The sequence below is a fragment of the Calonectris borealis genome, chromosome 14, assembly GCF_964195595.1.
Source record: "Calonectris borealis chromosome 14, bCalBor7.hap1.2, whole genome shotgun sequence".
Lineage (NCBI taxonomy): Eukaryota > Metazoa > Chordata > Aves > Procellariiformes > Procellariidae > Calonectris > Calonectris borealis.
The window spans coordinates 7,826,833-7,844,421 of record NC_134325.1 but is presented as its reverse complement, the minus strand read 5'-3'; the positions used below and the strand labels follow the sequence as shown (position 1 = coordinate 7,844,421).

Genomic DNA, 17,589 nt, shown 5'->3' with positions numbered 1-17,589 from the left:
CTGCCCAGGACTGGCTTCCCCAAAGCTTCACAATAGCTGAAGAGTAAAGGATAGTCCATTTTCTGCGGACATATTTCCTAACTTTCCAGGCAACTCTGCTACAAAGAGTGCTGAGCAGTTTCAGCAGCAGCCGTGCTGTGCACGGGAGAGCTGGGCTGCCCATGCTCTAGCCCATGGGGCTGCTGAAGACATGGACTGTATTTTTCATGATGCAGACTCCAGGGGACGAGATCTAATTTCCAGATGAGTTTCTTGATGAGTGCCTTAAATCAGGAAGTAGGAATAAGGTATATTTATTCAATTAAATAGAACTTTGAAATTGATGTAATCAAAAAATGTGAAGGAATTATGCTTTGCAACACCTGGCAAGGCAGCTGAGTATGATATATATTGGCAGGTAGAGGGGAAAAAAGAGAATGCACATGCAGGCTTTGAGGCAGGGGAGCTACCTAAGCTTACGGCAGCTGAATACACAAGCAGGATTTGGTTGCATGTTTGGGAGGAGGGTCTCCCATTCCCTCTATCCTTTGGTAACAGGTATTTTGAGAGTGGGGGAGAGGAAAGGCGGGTGAATGCCATCAGCACCTCTCCCCACCCGGTTTCCTAAGCGAGGTGCTGGTCTTTCCTTTGTATTTCCTTTGAAAGAAGTGCTCAGGGTGCAGTCAGCACTCCCATCCAGACAGATTTCACAGCAAAGGACAGAGCAGAGAGCCGTTTGCAGCTCTGCATACAAGCACAGGAGGAAATTTGGAACGAGCTGAGCCTGTTCCAGCTTCTGGAACCAGGTGCTCAGGAGATGGCTTTGCTGGCAGCACCTACCCTGCTACACATGGCAGTCACTATTTGATGGTGCCTTTTCCTGCTCGTGCTCTATTTTGGATGGTGTGGTTAAAAGAAAAAAAGAAAAAAATAAAGAGAGAAAAGCTCACCTTCTGCACACTGTACAGCTGATACTTTTTCTTCTGTATTGACAGAGACCATGTGCCCTGGGAACAGAGGAACTATTCAAAGAATAGTATTGCAAAGAAGAGTCCCAGTATGCAAAAGAGTTCATTTAAAAACAAGCTCCTCCTGGGGTGACAGTACATGCAATGTAAGAAGGGAGTAAATAGTGGGGCCGGCATGGTCCCAAGACCTAAGAGGCATTTCCACCAAAAGCAGGCCTGCCTGGGAGAGCCTGTGCAAGCCATCAGCACCGTCACATCCCATCAGCAGCATGCTGTCTTTTACTTACCATTATGAAATCGTATCATTTCAGATTAAACTTAAAAAATAAGGCCAGTCTGCCATTTCCAACAGTGCCCAGTCCTGAGTATTTTGGAGAGACATCAAGGGAGATCCCCCCTCCCGTGCACTCTGCCATACAGTGTCTTATGCTGGGTGGGTGCTTCATGGTGCGCAGGTGGAGCAGCTCCTGGCATTCCCTGAGCCCCCGCGGCCCCACTGAGCATTGCCAGTTACTGCCGCCTGCGGAGCTGGGCTGCTGGCACAGGCAGCGCTCCTCCTTCTCCTCCTCCTCATCTTACCCAGGCCAAGGCAAGCGAGGGAGCGTGGCTCTCTAATCTGTGACACAACGACATCTCTATCCTTATGAACTAGGGCTTATTTCTGAAACGAAATTAATTTGATTTGCCCTCTTAAAGAAAATAATCTTACTTGATATTTTAAAATATTTGTAATTAAAAGAATAAAAGGATTACTTTTTGTTATTAACTAATCAAGAAGTATTTCTAATTAAAAAAAAAAAAACAACAAACAAACCAAAAAAAGGTCAGTCATTATGTAAATCTCCTGTACTACAGAGATGCCTGGCTGCAACCCTACCATTGCAAGGCTTTCAGCACTGCAAAGCTGTGCTCGCTGCACAACCACCACAAGGTAATACTGTTTCAGAACATGATTAATATCTCAAAATAACAGCTCATATTGCTCTGGCCAACTGTCAGATAATACGCTAGTAAGACAGCACAGATGTAATTCAGAAGGCAATTGAATCCTCCATGCAACAGCTCAGGCAAGAGCTAAACCAAGTGAACAGCTGTGAAGATCCACCCTCTCTTTCTCTAGCCTCGTCCACTGCTAAGGTGCAACAAAAATAATACCTGATCTTTTTTATGATGGTCCATCACTAGGGATGTAACTGGAGAAAAACTGGAAAGAAAAGACAAGACAGTAAAGTAGCAGAAAAAAGGAGTACAAAGGAGAGGACTTGGGAGAAAACAAACCTTCTTCCTAATCTTCAGGTATTTTTAAAGGGATATTTCCTGAACCAACAGGAAGACTGAGAGATAAGAATATGATTTTGGCTGGAAAAAAGCTCATCTAGTGACCCTATGATACCCAGAGGGTGTCTGAAAAGCATCGAAGGAAAGGTAAAGTTCACAGTTACAGGACAGGCAAGATGGCAGAGATAGCACGGAGCGTGCCGGCAGCTCTCAGGGAGCATCACAGTGTGAACTTCACTGTAAAGATCTAATTCCGAGATCTGATAAGAAACATCCCTCCTATGCCTGGGAGAGCAAAAGATGGAGAGTGGCTGGTTGACTTCAGCAACCAAATTCCCTAAAACATACCGGATAACACTTCTTGCTTCCGCAGCAATGTTCTGTGTCTTACATTATGAGATTATTTTTCTTTTTAAATCCATAGATCAGAGTACTCATAAGCCCATCTGGGGCCAGGATGGAGAGCACAAAGCTGCAGTTAAATGTCAGCCCACAAGGCTGTAACTAAAACAAAGCTGAACTCAAATTTAAACAAATTGGTACTGCTACAGCAAGATATTCCCCTGGCATCTTTGCTCTTCTCGCTGCTTCTGGCAGAGCCAGGCAGTGAGACCGCCCTCATGCAGAACATTCAGGTGAAGGTGAATTTTAAGTTATTCTAACAAGCATTTAAGAACAGTCTCACTGCATCACAGTCAGTGGTATCTGAGTACATATTTGAATAGTTCGTTGCATAGGGATGGGTTTTTCAGCTGTCTCAAACAAAAAAAAAAGTTATAACTTATAGATCTGCTATAACCTATGCACGGAAAAATTTGACAGTGCATAAGTTATAACACTGCATAAGTTATAACTTATAGACCTCCTGTAATTTATGCACAGAAAAATTTGATGGTACCTGTGGACAGAATCCAAGTAACATTAGAAAACTTTTTGCATAATTTCTGCACTATATTAAAAGCCTGAATCTTAGATACTTCAGAAAAGGCTCATTAAAGGGCTCTAGTATTGTTCTCTGCTAAATAATCTGTTTTATCACTCCCTCTCTTCTTGCCTATTCTTATCAAAGTCACCTACCCTGACTTTCCAACTACCTACACAAGTGTGGTGAAGAGAAACTTAGTAAAAAAAATTGATTCTCTGTATTTTCAACCCTGACATACATTATTTCATTTACTGTACACAGAATTCAGCATTTGTATTCAGCTGCACCATGACTGAGATGACATCAAAAAGGTAAACTTGGATGTTACAGCTGTAGAAAAAGAGCAATCCTGTGGTAAAGAAGCCAGAGACCTGCAAAGGCACTCAGAGCCTCATGCCACTACTGGAGCATCACACCACTACTGGAGGCACAAGCACTTTCATGCTGCTCAGTACATAGGAATAATAAATCCATAAAAATACTAGCAGCTGCTCTTTGTGACAGAGTCTGGACCAAACAACCAGCCAGGAAGGTAACTGATAAGATGTAAACTAATATTCTTCGCAATGTTGTTCTTGGCAAGATTCATAAGATGCACAGAAAAGGGACTGAGGCACGTATTTCAAATCATGCAGACAATCCCACAGTTTAATGGGGGCAAAGTGAAAGCAAAGAGAGATTTTTAGCAGAAAGATATTTGTCAATGCCAAAAAATCAAGCTGAGTCAAAGATAAATGCATAGCTTCCTCTAACAAGCAGGTTTATCACAGCAGGAACAGCACTCAGCATCACCCTGCACCCACGATCCGGGGCTGTTCCCATGGCACAGCTCCCCCAGGCTCGGCGGGAACGCTTCACACAGGACGAGCAGACAAAACACAGCCGAGCACCCATACTTGTTAATCAATGGTGAGAGCTTACCTAAACAACTGCATTTTTCTGTCCTTGTCTCCCACACATACAGCATCCTTATGTTTGACTCTTAATTCAGCATCTCATTGGATTACGTTAGCAAATCTACAGCACAATCAAGACAACAGAAAAGCCTCACTACGATAGATAAGAAAAACAAGTGCTTCTGCTTTTGCAGACATTTTACCCTAACTACACTTTAAAACAACCTATTAGTCCGTACAGATTTTCCAGTGAATGAATCAAATATACATAACGTATGGTAAAGACACTACAGGGAACAAAACCGAGCTTGGTCACCACGTTTGAGCTTCCTTTGCCCGCCCAGGCACAGACGTGTTTCTTCGGGATGCCTGCAGTCCCAGCCTGTCTAGAAGGATGCCTGTGGGACAAATTTTGGTTCCACTTGCTCAGGAGCACAAGAGTGGCTGCACGCAGCAAGGCCAGTGTTTCCCTTTGCCTTATTGGTGGCCAAGAGCTGGTGCCCAGAGGAGACAGTAAGTGTCAGGAAAATATCACTGCCTTCCCTCCCAGCCTCCCAAGCAAAAGGCAGTGTATTTGCATTTAATGATACCGTATTTAAGATGATGTATTTAATAATCCCTGTAGTCAGACTGAAGCTCAATTCTAGGAGCTCAAAAAATCATGAACAGAAATAGCTGTGACTTAGCCTCAGCTCCTTTGCAAAGAGCAGCCCACCTGTGCCAGGAGCTGATGGGAGGAGCGCACCTTCACAGAAGGTACAGCTCAGACACCGACAAAAGCAATGTAATATATGGTTGCTCATTATTTTTCATAAGAGAAAGCAAATAACATCTGCGTGATACAACTCCTTCCAAATACAAGTGGACAGTGACAGCAAAAGCCCTGCCTTTTAACAAATCTGGAACATTAAATCTCAGCTCTGATTTAAGGCCAGTTCTTATTTTTCAGTCCAAAGTTCCTTTTCTTGCTACATATAAACATATATTCCAAGTATGAGTAAATTGCCTTGGATCTCAGTTCACCCATTGCTTCAGGAATCGTTTTACATTTGCACAAGGATGCATGAAAATAGCCCAGAATCTGATATGAACATCTTTGACTGTAGTATTCAACATCCCGTGCTCCTCAAGCTAATCCTCTTACTGTGATTAGCAGAAGAACAGAAGGGTTGTAAGGAGGGACTTAAATGGGATTTGGCCTCAACCTGGGTTCATAGCCCAGACCGGCTCCTGTGCTTCTTGGGTGAGTGGCCCAAACCGAATTTCAAAATCCTCACTAATTAAATATATTCAAGGGATTGCTAGGAAGGAGGGAAGAAAAATAAAGTATGTCAGAAAGAAAAAGAAGTTTATACTGTGCACGCTTAGGATGAAAGGAGTGAAATTTTAGGTGGTGGTGGTGTGGGCGATGCACTTACTGGAGAAAAGGGGCAGCGTGTCTGTGCACACCGAACAACCTGGGAAGCAAACCACTGCTGCCTTCAGCATCCGGGGCAAAATCACAGCTTCCAAGGGAAGGTGACGCTTATTTATCAGCATCTGGATCTTAGTCTTGTTCGAAGCACAGCATGTCATGCAAGGAGAGTTACCGCGAATACCTTTAAAGCTTCTGTTCACACAGTATGTTGGAGCCCAGCTCCAGTCCCATTGCTTCCTAGGTCCCTCTCAGTATTTACCTATTACTCACTCGTTGCTAGTAAAAGACAACTATAAAATATTCATTATTTAGAAGGCTTCATCTTCAGAAAGCTGCGTTGCACATGTTAGCTCTTCTGAGATTCATTTAGACCCATCTAATTAAAACTAAATCCACTGACCACACATGTCATTCTTGGTAGCCAAGAGTGATTCACATGCACATAAAAATCAACTCACCTGCTCTATGGTGAGACACAGCAGCTCTTTGATAATGAACAGCTACCAGTTTCCCTGCTGGCCCCTCTCTTTATTTCCTCCTTCAAATTTATCTGCAGCTTCCCACCAAAAAGTCTGTTCAGGTCTGAATGCACTGTTTCATGATACAGATGATAACTTCATTCTGAAAACTAGTTCAAAATTATTAGATCCTGTTATGAAGCCCAAGTTTCATTACTTCTTCCTAAAGCTAGCCAAGTTATATTACAAAGTAGAACACTTAATTTTTTCCACCAAAGATATTAAAAAATATGATGGAGTGAGAAATTAACTTCAACTAGCAACTTCAGCTTGGGAAAGTCCATACAGTTGCACTTCAATAGTACTATGTGGAAAAAAAAATTCAAGAGTGGAATAAAGTACAAATGCAGTTTTATTATTAGGAAATGGAGCATCCTGCAGACAGGCAAAACAGTCTGTGTTGAGCCGGCCTCTCCTGAAATGACTATCTGATCCATACCCCTCGCTGAGTCCCTCTGGAGACCTTCCTTACGCAGCCCCAGGCTCGCAGAGAAGCAGGGCTCCCCCAGCTCCCTGGGGGCACCTTTAACCGGCCAGGCACGTTCTCTGTGTTTTGCTAGGATTTTAGGTTACAGCTCTGCAAAACAACCTGCAAGAACATACATAGAAAAGCCACATTAAGAGGTAAGGAATTGGCTTTGACACTTCAGGAGTCCCAGCAGAAGATGTTTGAACAGGATTTTCGAGTAGGATTTTAAAGTTGAAAAAGTTTAACTTCAAGAAATATGTTTTAAAGAATTGCCAGCAAACTCTGCGAAGACAGGAGTGAATCTAAGTAAGCTTGCACAATTAACCAAGAACAGAACAATAGTTTACCATTAATATCGATGTCATCAGTGCCCACAGGGGCTATGAAAATCATAGAATCATTTAGGTTGGAAAAGACCTTTAAGATCTTCGAGTCCAACCGTTGACCTAACACTGCCAAGTCCCCCACTAAACCATGTCCCTAAGTGCTTGATAACCCTTTCAGTGAAGAAATTTTCCCTAATATCCAATCTAAATCTCCCCTGGCGCAACTTCAGGCTGTGCACCAGTTCATCACTGTACAGGGTAAAGAAAGTAAATGATCAAATAAATGGTTGTATACCTCAAAGATTCCTATATACAAAAGAAATATCCAAAGTGACAAATTTAAAATCAATACATCTAACATGGATGCAGACCGACACAGCCTTCTATATGGACTAAAATACTTCAAGTATGTTCTGTAGAAGGGACACGAGGTTAGCAGAGGCACATAACATGCACACAAGCTTATTTCAAAGAAATATTACCTATTAACAATAACTCAATTAATGATATTCCCAAAGATATTCCCTTATTGTAAACAAACAGCAGAGCATTAATGGCAAAAATATGTTCATAAAGAAAAGAGTTAGGCCTACATTTAGCCTAAAAAAAGTCATATGCGACTTTCCTTACGTGTTTCTAGAAACACTTCATATACGTATATATAGATACAAAAGCACAATGAAAACACAAGTAAAACTTAGGTAAGTACCTGAAGGTCTACATTTCTAGGAATGCATTTAAGAATCGTGAAAAATAAGTAAGCAGCAAACACAAAGATATTGTAATCATACTAAATATGTGCAGAAATGAAGCAAGTGTTGCTGGATGTTTTCAGTTTTTCAGATGTAGCTGTTGATGGCCCAAACATCTCTGAAGGACTAAAAAAAAGGTACAATTTATTTCTGAATTCTAGTGTTTCAGTTATTTCAGTTTTTCCAAAAAATCGGCTTCCTTGACCCGTAGGTACTTGCCTCAGGGCACTAAGCTTCTCAAATTCATACAAGTATCTAAAATTTTCAAATCTTAAGGAACTATTCCATCCTGCAAAACATAGCTGTTTGTGTTCACAGACAGTAAAAATGCACAGCATGAAGAAAGATGCTGCTGGTGGTGCATGAAACTGTGAGATTTCAAAATAAACTGGACTTTCTGAAACAGAAGAGCACTATCTCCGGAATAACAGCATCTAAGTACGACTGGAAGACTATTGCCACACATCTTGTCTCTCTAAGGACCCACAAATTGGTGCAGGAATCTGAACTGACACATTTACCTGAACAGCAAGTAATTGGATGTTTGACACAGTGAGGCAGATTGTCAAAGTAACATGACCATAACATAACACAGCACCAGTAGGATGAAAGGAATAAAACACACATCACAGCAAGCTTATAAAAACAAGGAATTAAATTTTTTTTTCAACAAGGTAATTTACCTGGCTGATCGTCCATGTAGTAGACTCCTAGAGACATATTACAATTTAAAAAATACTTTTGAAATTGATTTTGAGCTAATTTGTTGTCATTTTACACTTCAAAGACCTGCACTCTTCTGGGAGCATCTTTGTTTTCATACCAGCTGTTGAAGTCTTCTCCTGTTCTTGACCTCAGCGTTCAAGCATTTCAGATCTATGCAAGTGTTGGCTAACATTCCTCTTTCACAAAGACAGGTGACTGCTGGCAGAACTCAGTCCGGTCATCTCAAAGCCCCATGATATACTCATTTTTCACAGACACAAAGAATAAACAAAGGTATAAATTGACATTATTTGCTGGCCTGGGGCATTCGGGGTTAGCCGGGACTCCAGGGATGCTGTCCCGTGCGAACAGCAAGCCCTCCTCCCCATGGACCGCAGGGCCCACTCACGGGGATGTCTCAGAGACGGGCAGTGCCCCACAGTCTGGGCAGTGCTGTGGTTGCCTGCTGGAAGTACTGCGGTTGCCACTAGCCAGGAGCACACAGCCAAAGGCAACAGGTTTTAGGGTGCTGGAAAGATAAACCAACTGCCACCCCTGTTTCAACCTTCTCTAGGAAGTGATGGTTATGGATATACTGAAGCAAAGAGGTGCTTGTTACCTTGATGAACATGACCGCATGAGGCTATGGTTTTTGCCCAGCAGTATGACATTTGAAGTGGACCAACAGACCCTACCTACTTGGGTCTGGCAAAAAAAAGATCAGCTTTGGTCTTTGTGAAGAACAGAACGAACTGAATATTAATTTTTTCTCTTCTTGCAGAAACGCCCCCTAAAATCAGTGCTCAACAAGCTTCCCCAGACCCCATCAACCTGTCACAGCTGCGTGCGCTGCAGCTCACCGGCCAGCTGCACGTGCAGCACCCACCACGTGCCACTGTGTCGACAGCCGGGGCTGCTCTTCTGTCCTGGTTTCTGAAGGGGGAAAACCCTTTCTGTCGGTTTTCAGCCGTGAACATTATTTCTCTGACTCCCATTAGTAGTGACATTTACACAAATTATATATTGGAGAGAGAAAAGTTTTTCTTTTCATGATAATGTGGATCATGAGAGACATGGTTGATTTTTCTTTAAGATATAATCTAGTTCTGAGAGCTGCAGTGAGAGCACAAAGAGCATCTGATAGCTCAGAGCTGCGATGTTCGATCTTCCTTGTATGGTGCACATGCTCAGGCACAGAAGAGACTGTCGATTTTGTGCCCCAGCACAGAAGACGAGGCACTGGGTGTGTATTTTAGACATGGTGACAAAAGGCATTCACACAGAGCATGCGATAAGACCAAAGAACAAGGAAAGAGAAAAGTGCTAATCAGAGATACCAGAGCAGCATTTCTTATGGTGTATCACAGGCCAGTCTCCTTATGGCCATTTATGCTGGTTTCCTATTGCTCCTTCTACCCTGAAGAAATGCTTGAGTTGTCTTTGTGGTTCAAGGGAAACCCTGAGTGCAGGTTTTAAGCATAAAGCCTTACAGAGGCCTTGGAACATTTATAGAGGTCTACAGATGTACTGACAAGAGATATGTATATTTTGTTTCTATTTTTCTCTCCATCTTCTTCTGAAAGAAATCTTGTCACAAAATTAGTTAATGGGAATTTGTTAATGAGCTCTCTGACCCTGAAGAAAATGACTATCAACACAATGCTGAGATAATTTGCTATATTGCCCTTCACTCTTCATATTTAGAGACTATACTGCTCACCCCACATCTTCACAAAGAAAAGTTTACAGTTTTAATAGCATGCCTTTTAGAACTAGTTTAAACTTAAGAATTCCTACTAGGCTGCCCCCCCAAAAAAAAAAGATACAAAAATACATTTCTGTCTTGATACTAGAATTATAGCTAGGTATGTAGGAGGTAACAGTAGATGGCAAGAGCATTTATTCCGCATTTCACTTCAATAGCCACCTACCCCAGAGCAGATGTGACGCACAGAGGCAGGTCTATATTGTGTGCTAATACCTTTAACCATTGAAGTTCTCCACTTCCTTTCATTGGTATTTGAGAGAAGTAATATCATTGGTACTGAGCCAAAACCAGAAATACCCAGAGAAAAATGGCAGAGAGACATGAAGGAAATCTAAGGTTGGTGAGGAGGCAGCCACTAAACACAGGAATTGTCTTTTCGAGGTTTGTTGTTTTGGATTTCAGGCATCACAGTCCAATTCTCATAGAGAGCGCAGTCTCGCGCTACCATCCCTACGAGCGGGCCCACTGAAACCTTCAGATGGGGCGTCAAGTTTTACACACGTGAGGTCCGTCGATTGCTACGGCCCAGCTTGTGCGCTTCTACATAAAAAATAGAGTATGAAATGACTGGCAGGACACAAGTGGCATCTTCCAAGCTGAGTTAAAAGTCTCTTAAGTGATTGTCTCTTTCTTACTGTAAATTCTTAACTGATATATTACACACTACGGATAAACTAAAGATCAGCTGTAATATTGGTTTCCCTTTAAGAACTTACCCTTCAGTCTCTTTGCTGAGCTGCTGGCCATGATATTTACTGCTCCAAACACAATTTTTACGTTCGTTAGGATTGCAATGTTGTACATGAGCCAAGTAGGTTTAAAATATTTTCTCAGGCTACTTCTGTTTAAGAAGCTTTAAAATTTCTTCTTCAGCAAAGTGGGAGCTGAAGTTTCCTCTCTCACACCTCTCTGCCAGGCTGCCACAAGCCACCACGCAGGCTCTGGAGATCTTGCACCCCCGAGGACGTGCCGCCAACCAACGCAAAACGTTCATCCTGAGCACGGGAGGATGCACATGAACACACCCGCAGATCATTCCTAGTGTCTTGACTCACGGAAGGAAACATCATTCCCAAACTCTAGGTTCTCCCATGTAACTGATACTTCATTATGAAAGAAAACTAAAGAAAAGAACAGATTTCCAGCAAGCTAAATATGCAATGTTGATACATAAATCCTCGTAAGTTTATCCGTTATGTGAATGTTTTATTCTGGCTTCACTTGAGGGTTGGCTAATTCTGCCTCTCCTTTTGTCCCATAGAACAATTTCCATTTCTTGTCCCCCCAGGAGCTTTGTCCAATGACTACAGCTATAAAGGTATCTACTCCAGGAGGAAACACCTAAGGACACAAGATGGCAGAGGAGAGAAGGGTGGTGGTGGCTAAGGCACTCCCTCCTCAACCTCCTTTTGCTTCCTCACCGTGCTACCTCCCCTTAAGAGCAGACTCAGTAGTCACCATCAACAGGGGGTCAGGGCACCCTGTGCCACCCATCTCCTGACGGCAGATCAGCACACAGTGCTTGAGGCGGCTCTGCAAGCCTAGGAAGGTAAGAAGTATACATGCTTCGGGATTTCACAGCTGCTACTTCAAAGAAGAGAAGGTAAAAAAAAAAATTAGTTTCCCTAAGAAAGCCCTTTTGGATGAAGTTTGGAGAACAACCTCTGTTTACTCATTGATGACAGCATGTCCCAGAAGAGATCAAGGTAGAGGAGTTTAAAAACCTTCAAAAATGAGATCTAAGATCGAAACCTTCCAACACCATAACCCAAATACGCAGTCACAGCTTTTCAACACAGGATAAAAAAGGCAAAACAGAAATAGCAGCTTCAAAAGGGAGCCACGAACAACGCTGATATCCAGAATAGACCAAAGAGACAGATCAATAGAAAAAAGTTTTCAGCTGTCTCCAACAGTTTCCCAAAATATACTTCCAAATGCCAGCAGATAAAACCTACATTAATCACAATGTGGTAATTTGCGAGCCCGGCATAGCTGCACTAAAGCCCTCCAGGAAAAAAATAGAAAATAAGTATGGAAATGAAGCAAAGAGGATAGGGGGGAAAGACTGTATGGTCTCAGGAAGAAACGTGAGGAAGCAGGGAAGCAATTGTGGCTTTTACTGCCTCCACAGCTGGCATTTGGTTGTGGTTTGTTGTTTGTTTGTTTTTTTTTAAAAAGCAACACTAACATCTTTGTTCATGCATAGGTATTCAGTCTGCCTGCAGGTTACCCATTCCTTCTGCTGCAAAACTTTTTACTGCTCCTGCAGAAAACCCTTCTGGACTAGCTGTTCAGTTGTGACTCATACGAGCTATGCACAGTCCACTGACACCTGAAAAACCTCACAAAATCTTGCAGTTCACCACTGCCTTGCACAGTTTCTCCAAATGCGTACCACAGATTCCCAGTCTGCAGTATTTGCCGTATATTTGATTTCAAACTGGTCTCCTGTGTCCATGGGCTGACTGAATTCTGCACACTTTCCTAAATTGTGCCTTCCCAGAGCTTGGATTCGACTACGTCCATGGTATCAGAGCTCCCTCAAGCCTTCATGAGCACTATTTTGAACTTCAGTGGTCAAATTTGGATGACATTGAGAGTTAATTTTTTGCCCATCTGGTCTGCAGCTGCTGGACGTGCTACAAAGGAATCGGGTGGCCCAGCTCACAAGAATGGCTCTTCAGCCTTATGCCAGCTGAAACATATTCACCATTTTCACCTTCCTATTGTATTAATGACACTTCTCACTGAGCTTCCATTTCCATGGGACGGGAATGCGCCCTGTAAAACCTCCACTTGCCACCTCCATTTCCAGAGAGCTCCAGCATGAGGAGGCTTCTGAATACCCCATCTTCTGCTGTTCATTTCACTCCTGACGCTGAACATCTTCAGTAACGGCTCGGCTGCAAGTTGCCTCAAGGAAGTCAACTTCACACAGCGTTCAAGATCTACCTGATCGGTGCTGGGTACCACCAGCAACTGCCGTGGCAGAGAGCAGAGCCCCTTGAAAGTACAATTCCCTGCACACAGGCCATGAACTCCTACAGGAACGCATTAAACCTAAATAAAATTCATCACAGGATAACCTGGAGAAAGTACTACACGGTGGCTCTTAGAGCTGCATGGATGACATTTGAAATCAGTGAATTGGGATGGGTGGACGCTTCCCGAAGAGCTCGATGGAGAAATGCTCTGTCAGCCCCCGTGCAGCATCCCCGCGAGTGAGGTGCTGCATGAGCCCCCGACAAAGCTGAGGGGAGGCAGCAGGAGTGCTGACGGGTGACAGTCCAGCTGCCGAAACCTGCCATGGTGCTGGAAACTGAGATCATGAAAAAGGGCAGGTTTGGCTCTGCTCTGGAAGACGCATTTCTGCACAGCCGGGGGCCATAAGCATGGTGAGCGGGTAGCGCATTGCTCAGGAGGAAGAGAAACCGAATAGAAATGAATAGTAACTGTCCAGAAAACAGCGTATCACCAAGTGCAGAGGGTGAAAGAGTGGCATTATCTTACTTGATGAATTAGCTGGCTGACTTCAGAAGTCCTGAGTGTTTCTAGGACCTTCAAAATATCCCCAGTTTTTGTTTAAGTTGCTGCCTATCCGCTGCTTTTGGCTGGCAACATTCAGAGTGATGAGGAAATTATCACAGCACCGAAACAGGAGGAAGGCAAAGACATGCCTGAGATAAGGCTGGCCTTTTGGGAAGGCCAACCAGTCAGATATGGAAATGCCACATGCGATCATTAAGAGCCTTTTCACACACAAACTGGTCTAGTTTGGAAAAAAAAGAAAAGCCTTCCTTTGGTTAGGAGAGCAGCTGAGGTGAACTTTGTTGAACGGTCTCTTCTCATTGCATGGGGCTCCCTCACCTCGGGATTCGCAGTCAGTGGTTGGACTTTCTCTTCATTGCACAAACTACCTGCAGGAATGAGCAACGGTTTTCCTGTAGAGAAATCCTGCGCAGCAAATCTAAGGGGAGACCACAATTACAGGACTAAATGCTGAGACACACAACAAATGCCGGATAAACGCCCACTAGAAAAATGTCCTTGTGCTGCACACAGGTGCTTTCATCTGCAAGGCACATGCTTGGCCATTTAGAAGGGACATAGCAACTCCCCTCTTTTCCATCTTTTCTACCATCATGCATCTTATGGAGTCCAGAGGCCAAAACCTCTGTTTAATTCCCTTCATCGGATTTAATTGACGGTGAGCATTTTTTAAAATAATAGATGCAATTGTATTGATGGGAGGCAGCATCTGCTCTGTCGGCCCTATCTCTCTATAACTGCAATGCTGATTCATGGAGGCCAACACCAAGAGGAGACACCAGGGCATGCATCTGGAGCTTGGCTGTTCATGGTGCTGCTCCACGCGTCCGTGCAGACAGGTATGTGCCTAAAACCCTCTGCCGCCAGGGAAATGGGGTGGGGGGGACAAGCAAAAAAGCACAGTGACTTCTGCAGGTCATGCAGTAATGTGTAATGAGTAACAGAGCTAAGAATTGTAAATATCATGTTTTTACTCAACAAAAAAATATCAGTTATGCTCTCCTTGCTGCCAGCCAATGTTGGAGGAGCCCTGGCCCGAAACACTCTGCCACAGAGCAGCTACCCCAAGAGCAGCTGTGATGTTTTGTGGCCACTGATGAGGAGGAATAACCCAAGAACTATCACTTGGTTTCACAGGACTCTTGTAAATGAAGTAAGCATCATTAACCCTGCTTCACGAGCAGCAGCGTTTCTTGCCCAAGGTTACAAGTGTCCCTTGAGGAAGAAGCAAATTATGTTATTTAAGTTCACCAGCAAAGCTCCTACGACCCAGTGCACTGGAGCGCAACTTTCATGAAATCTTGCAATAACTTCATGTTCCCGTCCAAGCCCCAAGACTCATGTAAGTAGTCCCGGGGTGATCTCAGCCTGCGGGGGCTTCGCCTGAGCCTGACGGTCAGAAAAGCATCCACGGCCTGCCAGCACAGAGCCCGGGGCGAGACCCCACGTCCCCGGGGGGAGAGCCCACATCCCCAGGCTTCGGCATGCACCGCAGATGCTCAAAACAAGCACCTCCCATTTCCTTCCCTCCCTGGCAGAAAGTTCCCCCAAACCTTTTTTCTGTTGTTGCTCAGTGAGACCAAAGACGGGGCAGTGAACATGCTCCAAACGCAAATGAGAGCCACCGGGGTTTTGGGTACAGAAGCGTTAGCTCCTTCTCCTGTCGTGGGCCTGGGCACAAGAGGGGTGTGGGAGGACAGGCTCGGTGTGCGAGAACAACTCTGCACCATTCTTCAGAAAGGGAAGACCGTGAGTAAAAGCAGCAATTCACTCCTCAGCCTCCCATACTGTATATAGTACGCAGGCATCAGTTCATGGAGCTTGGATTTATTAGGAAAAATCTCAAAATCTGGAAACTGGCCACCAGAAAACCAGCTTGGGCAATGAAATACTGGATTTCTCTCCCCAGATGCAGAACGAAAGCCAAGCAGGGTAGACACCCAAGTGCAGCACTTCCCGGGTGCAAGGCTAATAAACAGTAATCAGCAACTTCTCTGTCAGGGTAAGCAAGACTGAAAACTGGAGAAATAGATCGCAAGTAATGCGTAAGGTTAAAGCAAAAGGCAATAGCACCGGGTGAAAGCATCCAAGAGCAGGTTTTGTGAAGTTTCTGGATTGTTTACTGTGGGGTTAGGATATCAAAACTGCTGCAAACTTGGACTGCATGGGACAGACCTGTGCACTACAGGGTCTCAATGCTGCTGTTTCTGAGGACATGGCATCAGATGGAAAGCATTCTCTGTGTGGGAGGATATATGCATAAAACCACAGCTTGTTGTATAAGTCAGCTTTGCATATACATAAACATAGACACATTTTTTTAAAGAAGACACCGTTCCCATTGCTACCACTGTATGCATCTGTACATATTTTCTGCTGAGGCAGCATGAATGTACTGAAAATGAGTGAAACTCTCTAGATGCACATATAAACCATATAAACCCACGCACCAGGGAGCGTGGGTGTCACTGAATATGTGTTTGAGCATTGAAAACCTCTTCCAAAGGTTATTTCTTCAGAATATTGTGGTGGCTTGCGGTAGTGATTCAGTGAGATGCTAATACTGCTTAGCATCTGGCTCCATTTCAGGTGTAACATTTACACAGACAAAAAGTTTAAAAAAAAAAAAAAAGAGTATGAAGTTTGTACCTTTTTTTTTAATCTAGGCTCGAAGAACCTGTCAATCACAACCGTGAATCACATAAAAGCAAAACTAATGCTACAACAATTTTCCGTTCCCTGGAAGAGGAAAAACACACATACATAGCTGCATCTTGATATAAAACACGGTGTGAATATTTCAGCTGTCTGAGTGAGACACCTAATTCAGCCCCCTCGGCTCTCTGGTACCCGGGCTGCGCACAGCGCTCCTCACAGCTTTCGCTTGAAAATACCACTCTTTAGCCACATCCTGGCTCCCTGGCCCCTTCCTGCCCCAAGCTTTCGTTTACATTTGTAGAAAATGTCTAGGAGTTGCTGGAGACCACCTTTCAGAAGTCAAGGCGACTGCTCAGGCAATCACGGCATCTCCGTCGCCCTGCTCAGAGGAGAGAGCCCGGAAAGCTCTGTGCCGTACGGCTCGGGGCTGGGAGTAACCCCCAGCCCAGGCACCGCAGGGTGAAACCACCCCCCTGGCTCCAGACAAACGCCTGCTAAACAACAGCAAACGCCGCCGCTCGAGTCGCTGAGAACCCGGGGTGCCTCAAGGGTCTTTCAGACTGTAAAAGCAGCATCAGTAAAGGTTTATGCTTTCCTGAAGAGGGCTCTCCGTCTATACAAACACCTTGCTGGTTTTAATATCAGGAAGGAAAAAAGAAAAAAACCACACCAAACCAAAACAAGACAGACGATACCTGTTGTAACTCCATCTACTGTAAGACATGGTCCTGTTGCTGCCGACACCATCCATCTCTGGCTCAGCTACGGCACTTCCAGCATCGCTTGCCTCCCGCAGGCACCAGCTGCCGGGCTTGGAAATCAAACACCTGCCTGAAGACGGGCCCACCACAGGGATGTGTGCGGACGCCTCCGGCCTTGCACAGCGGGGCCAAAATTCACCGCCGAGCGGCAGCTTCGCATCGAGCTCTGGATGCACGGAGCAAACCACTGCCCACGCCGGGGAGGGAGGGATGAAGGGAGGGGGGGGCTCCCAGGGTCCCTGCTGAGGCGACCGGCGGCAGGATGCTCTCAGCCACCCGGCAGACACAAAAGTGCCTAGGTAATAAACTGGAGCAAGGGTGCTAAGCTGCTTAAGAGATATTCAGGGAAGCCGTGCTCGGGAGCCGCAGCTTGCACGCCTCCTGCTCCAGCACACGCGCTTTATTTATTTATTTATCCTGGTTGCCACAGATACGGGTCCATCGCTCTGACATCAGCCATCTCCCACCCCGCCACGGGTCCCTGGGTCTCGCCAACGTGATCTTCCAGGCAATGATCACATCCCCTGAGTGCAGGGGCAGCCCTGGGAGCCGGCCGCGGTCAGGCAGCTCCGCAGGATCACCTCCCCGTCGGGGACACGGCCCAGCCGCTCGTCCCG

The 17,589-nt window shown here is 44.7% G+C and overlaps 1 protein-coding gene across 1 annotated transcript in view; it reads right to left on the bottom strand.

Moving 5' to 3' along the window:
- Window positions 1–17,106, bottom strand: part of TUB (TUB bipartite transcription factor) — a 150,848-nt gene extending 133,742 nt beyond the window's left edge. The window contains exon 1 of the mRNA XM_075163103.1: window positions 16,907–17,106. Within this exon, the coding sequence (XP_075019204.1) occupies window positions 16,907–16,962 (56 nt within the window). The 5' untranslated portion in view covers window positions 16,963–17,106. The remainder of the gene's footprint in view (window positions 1–16,906) is intronic.
- Between the last annotated feature and the right edge of the window lie 483 nt (window positions 17,107–17,589).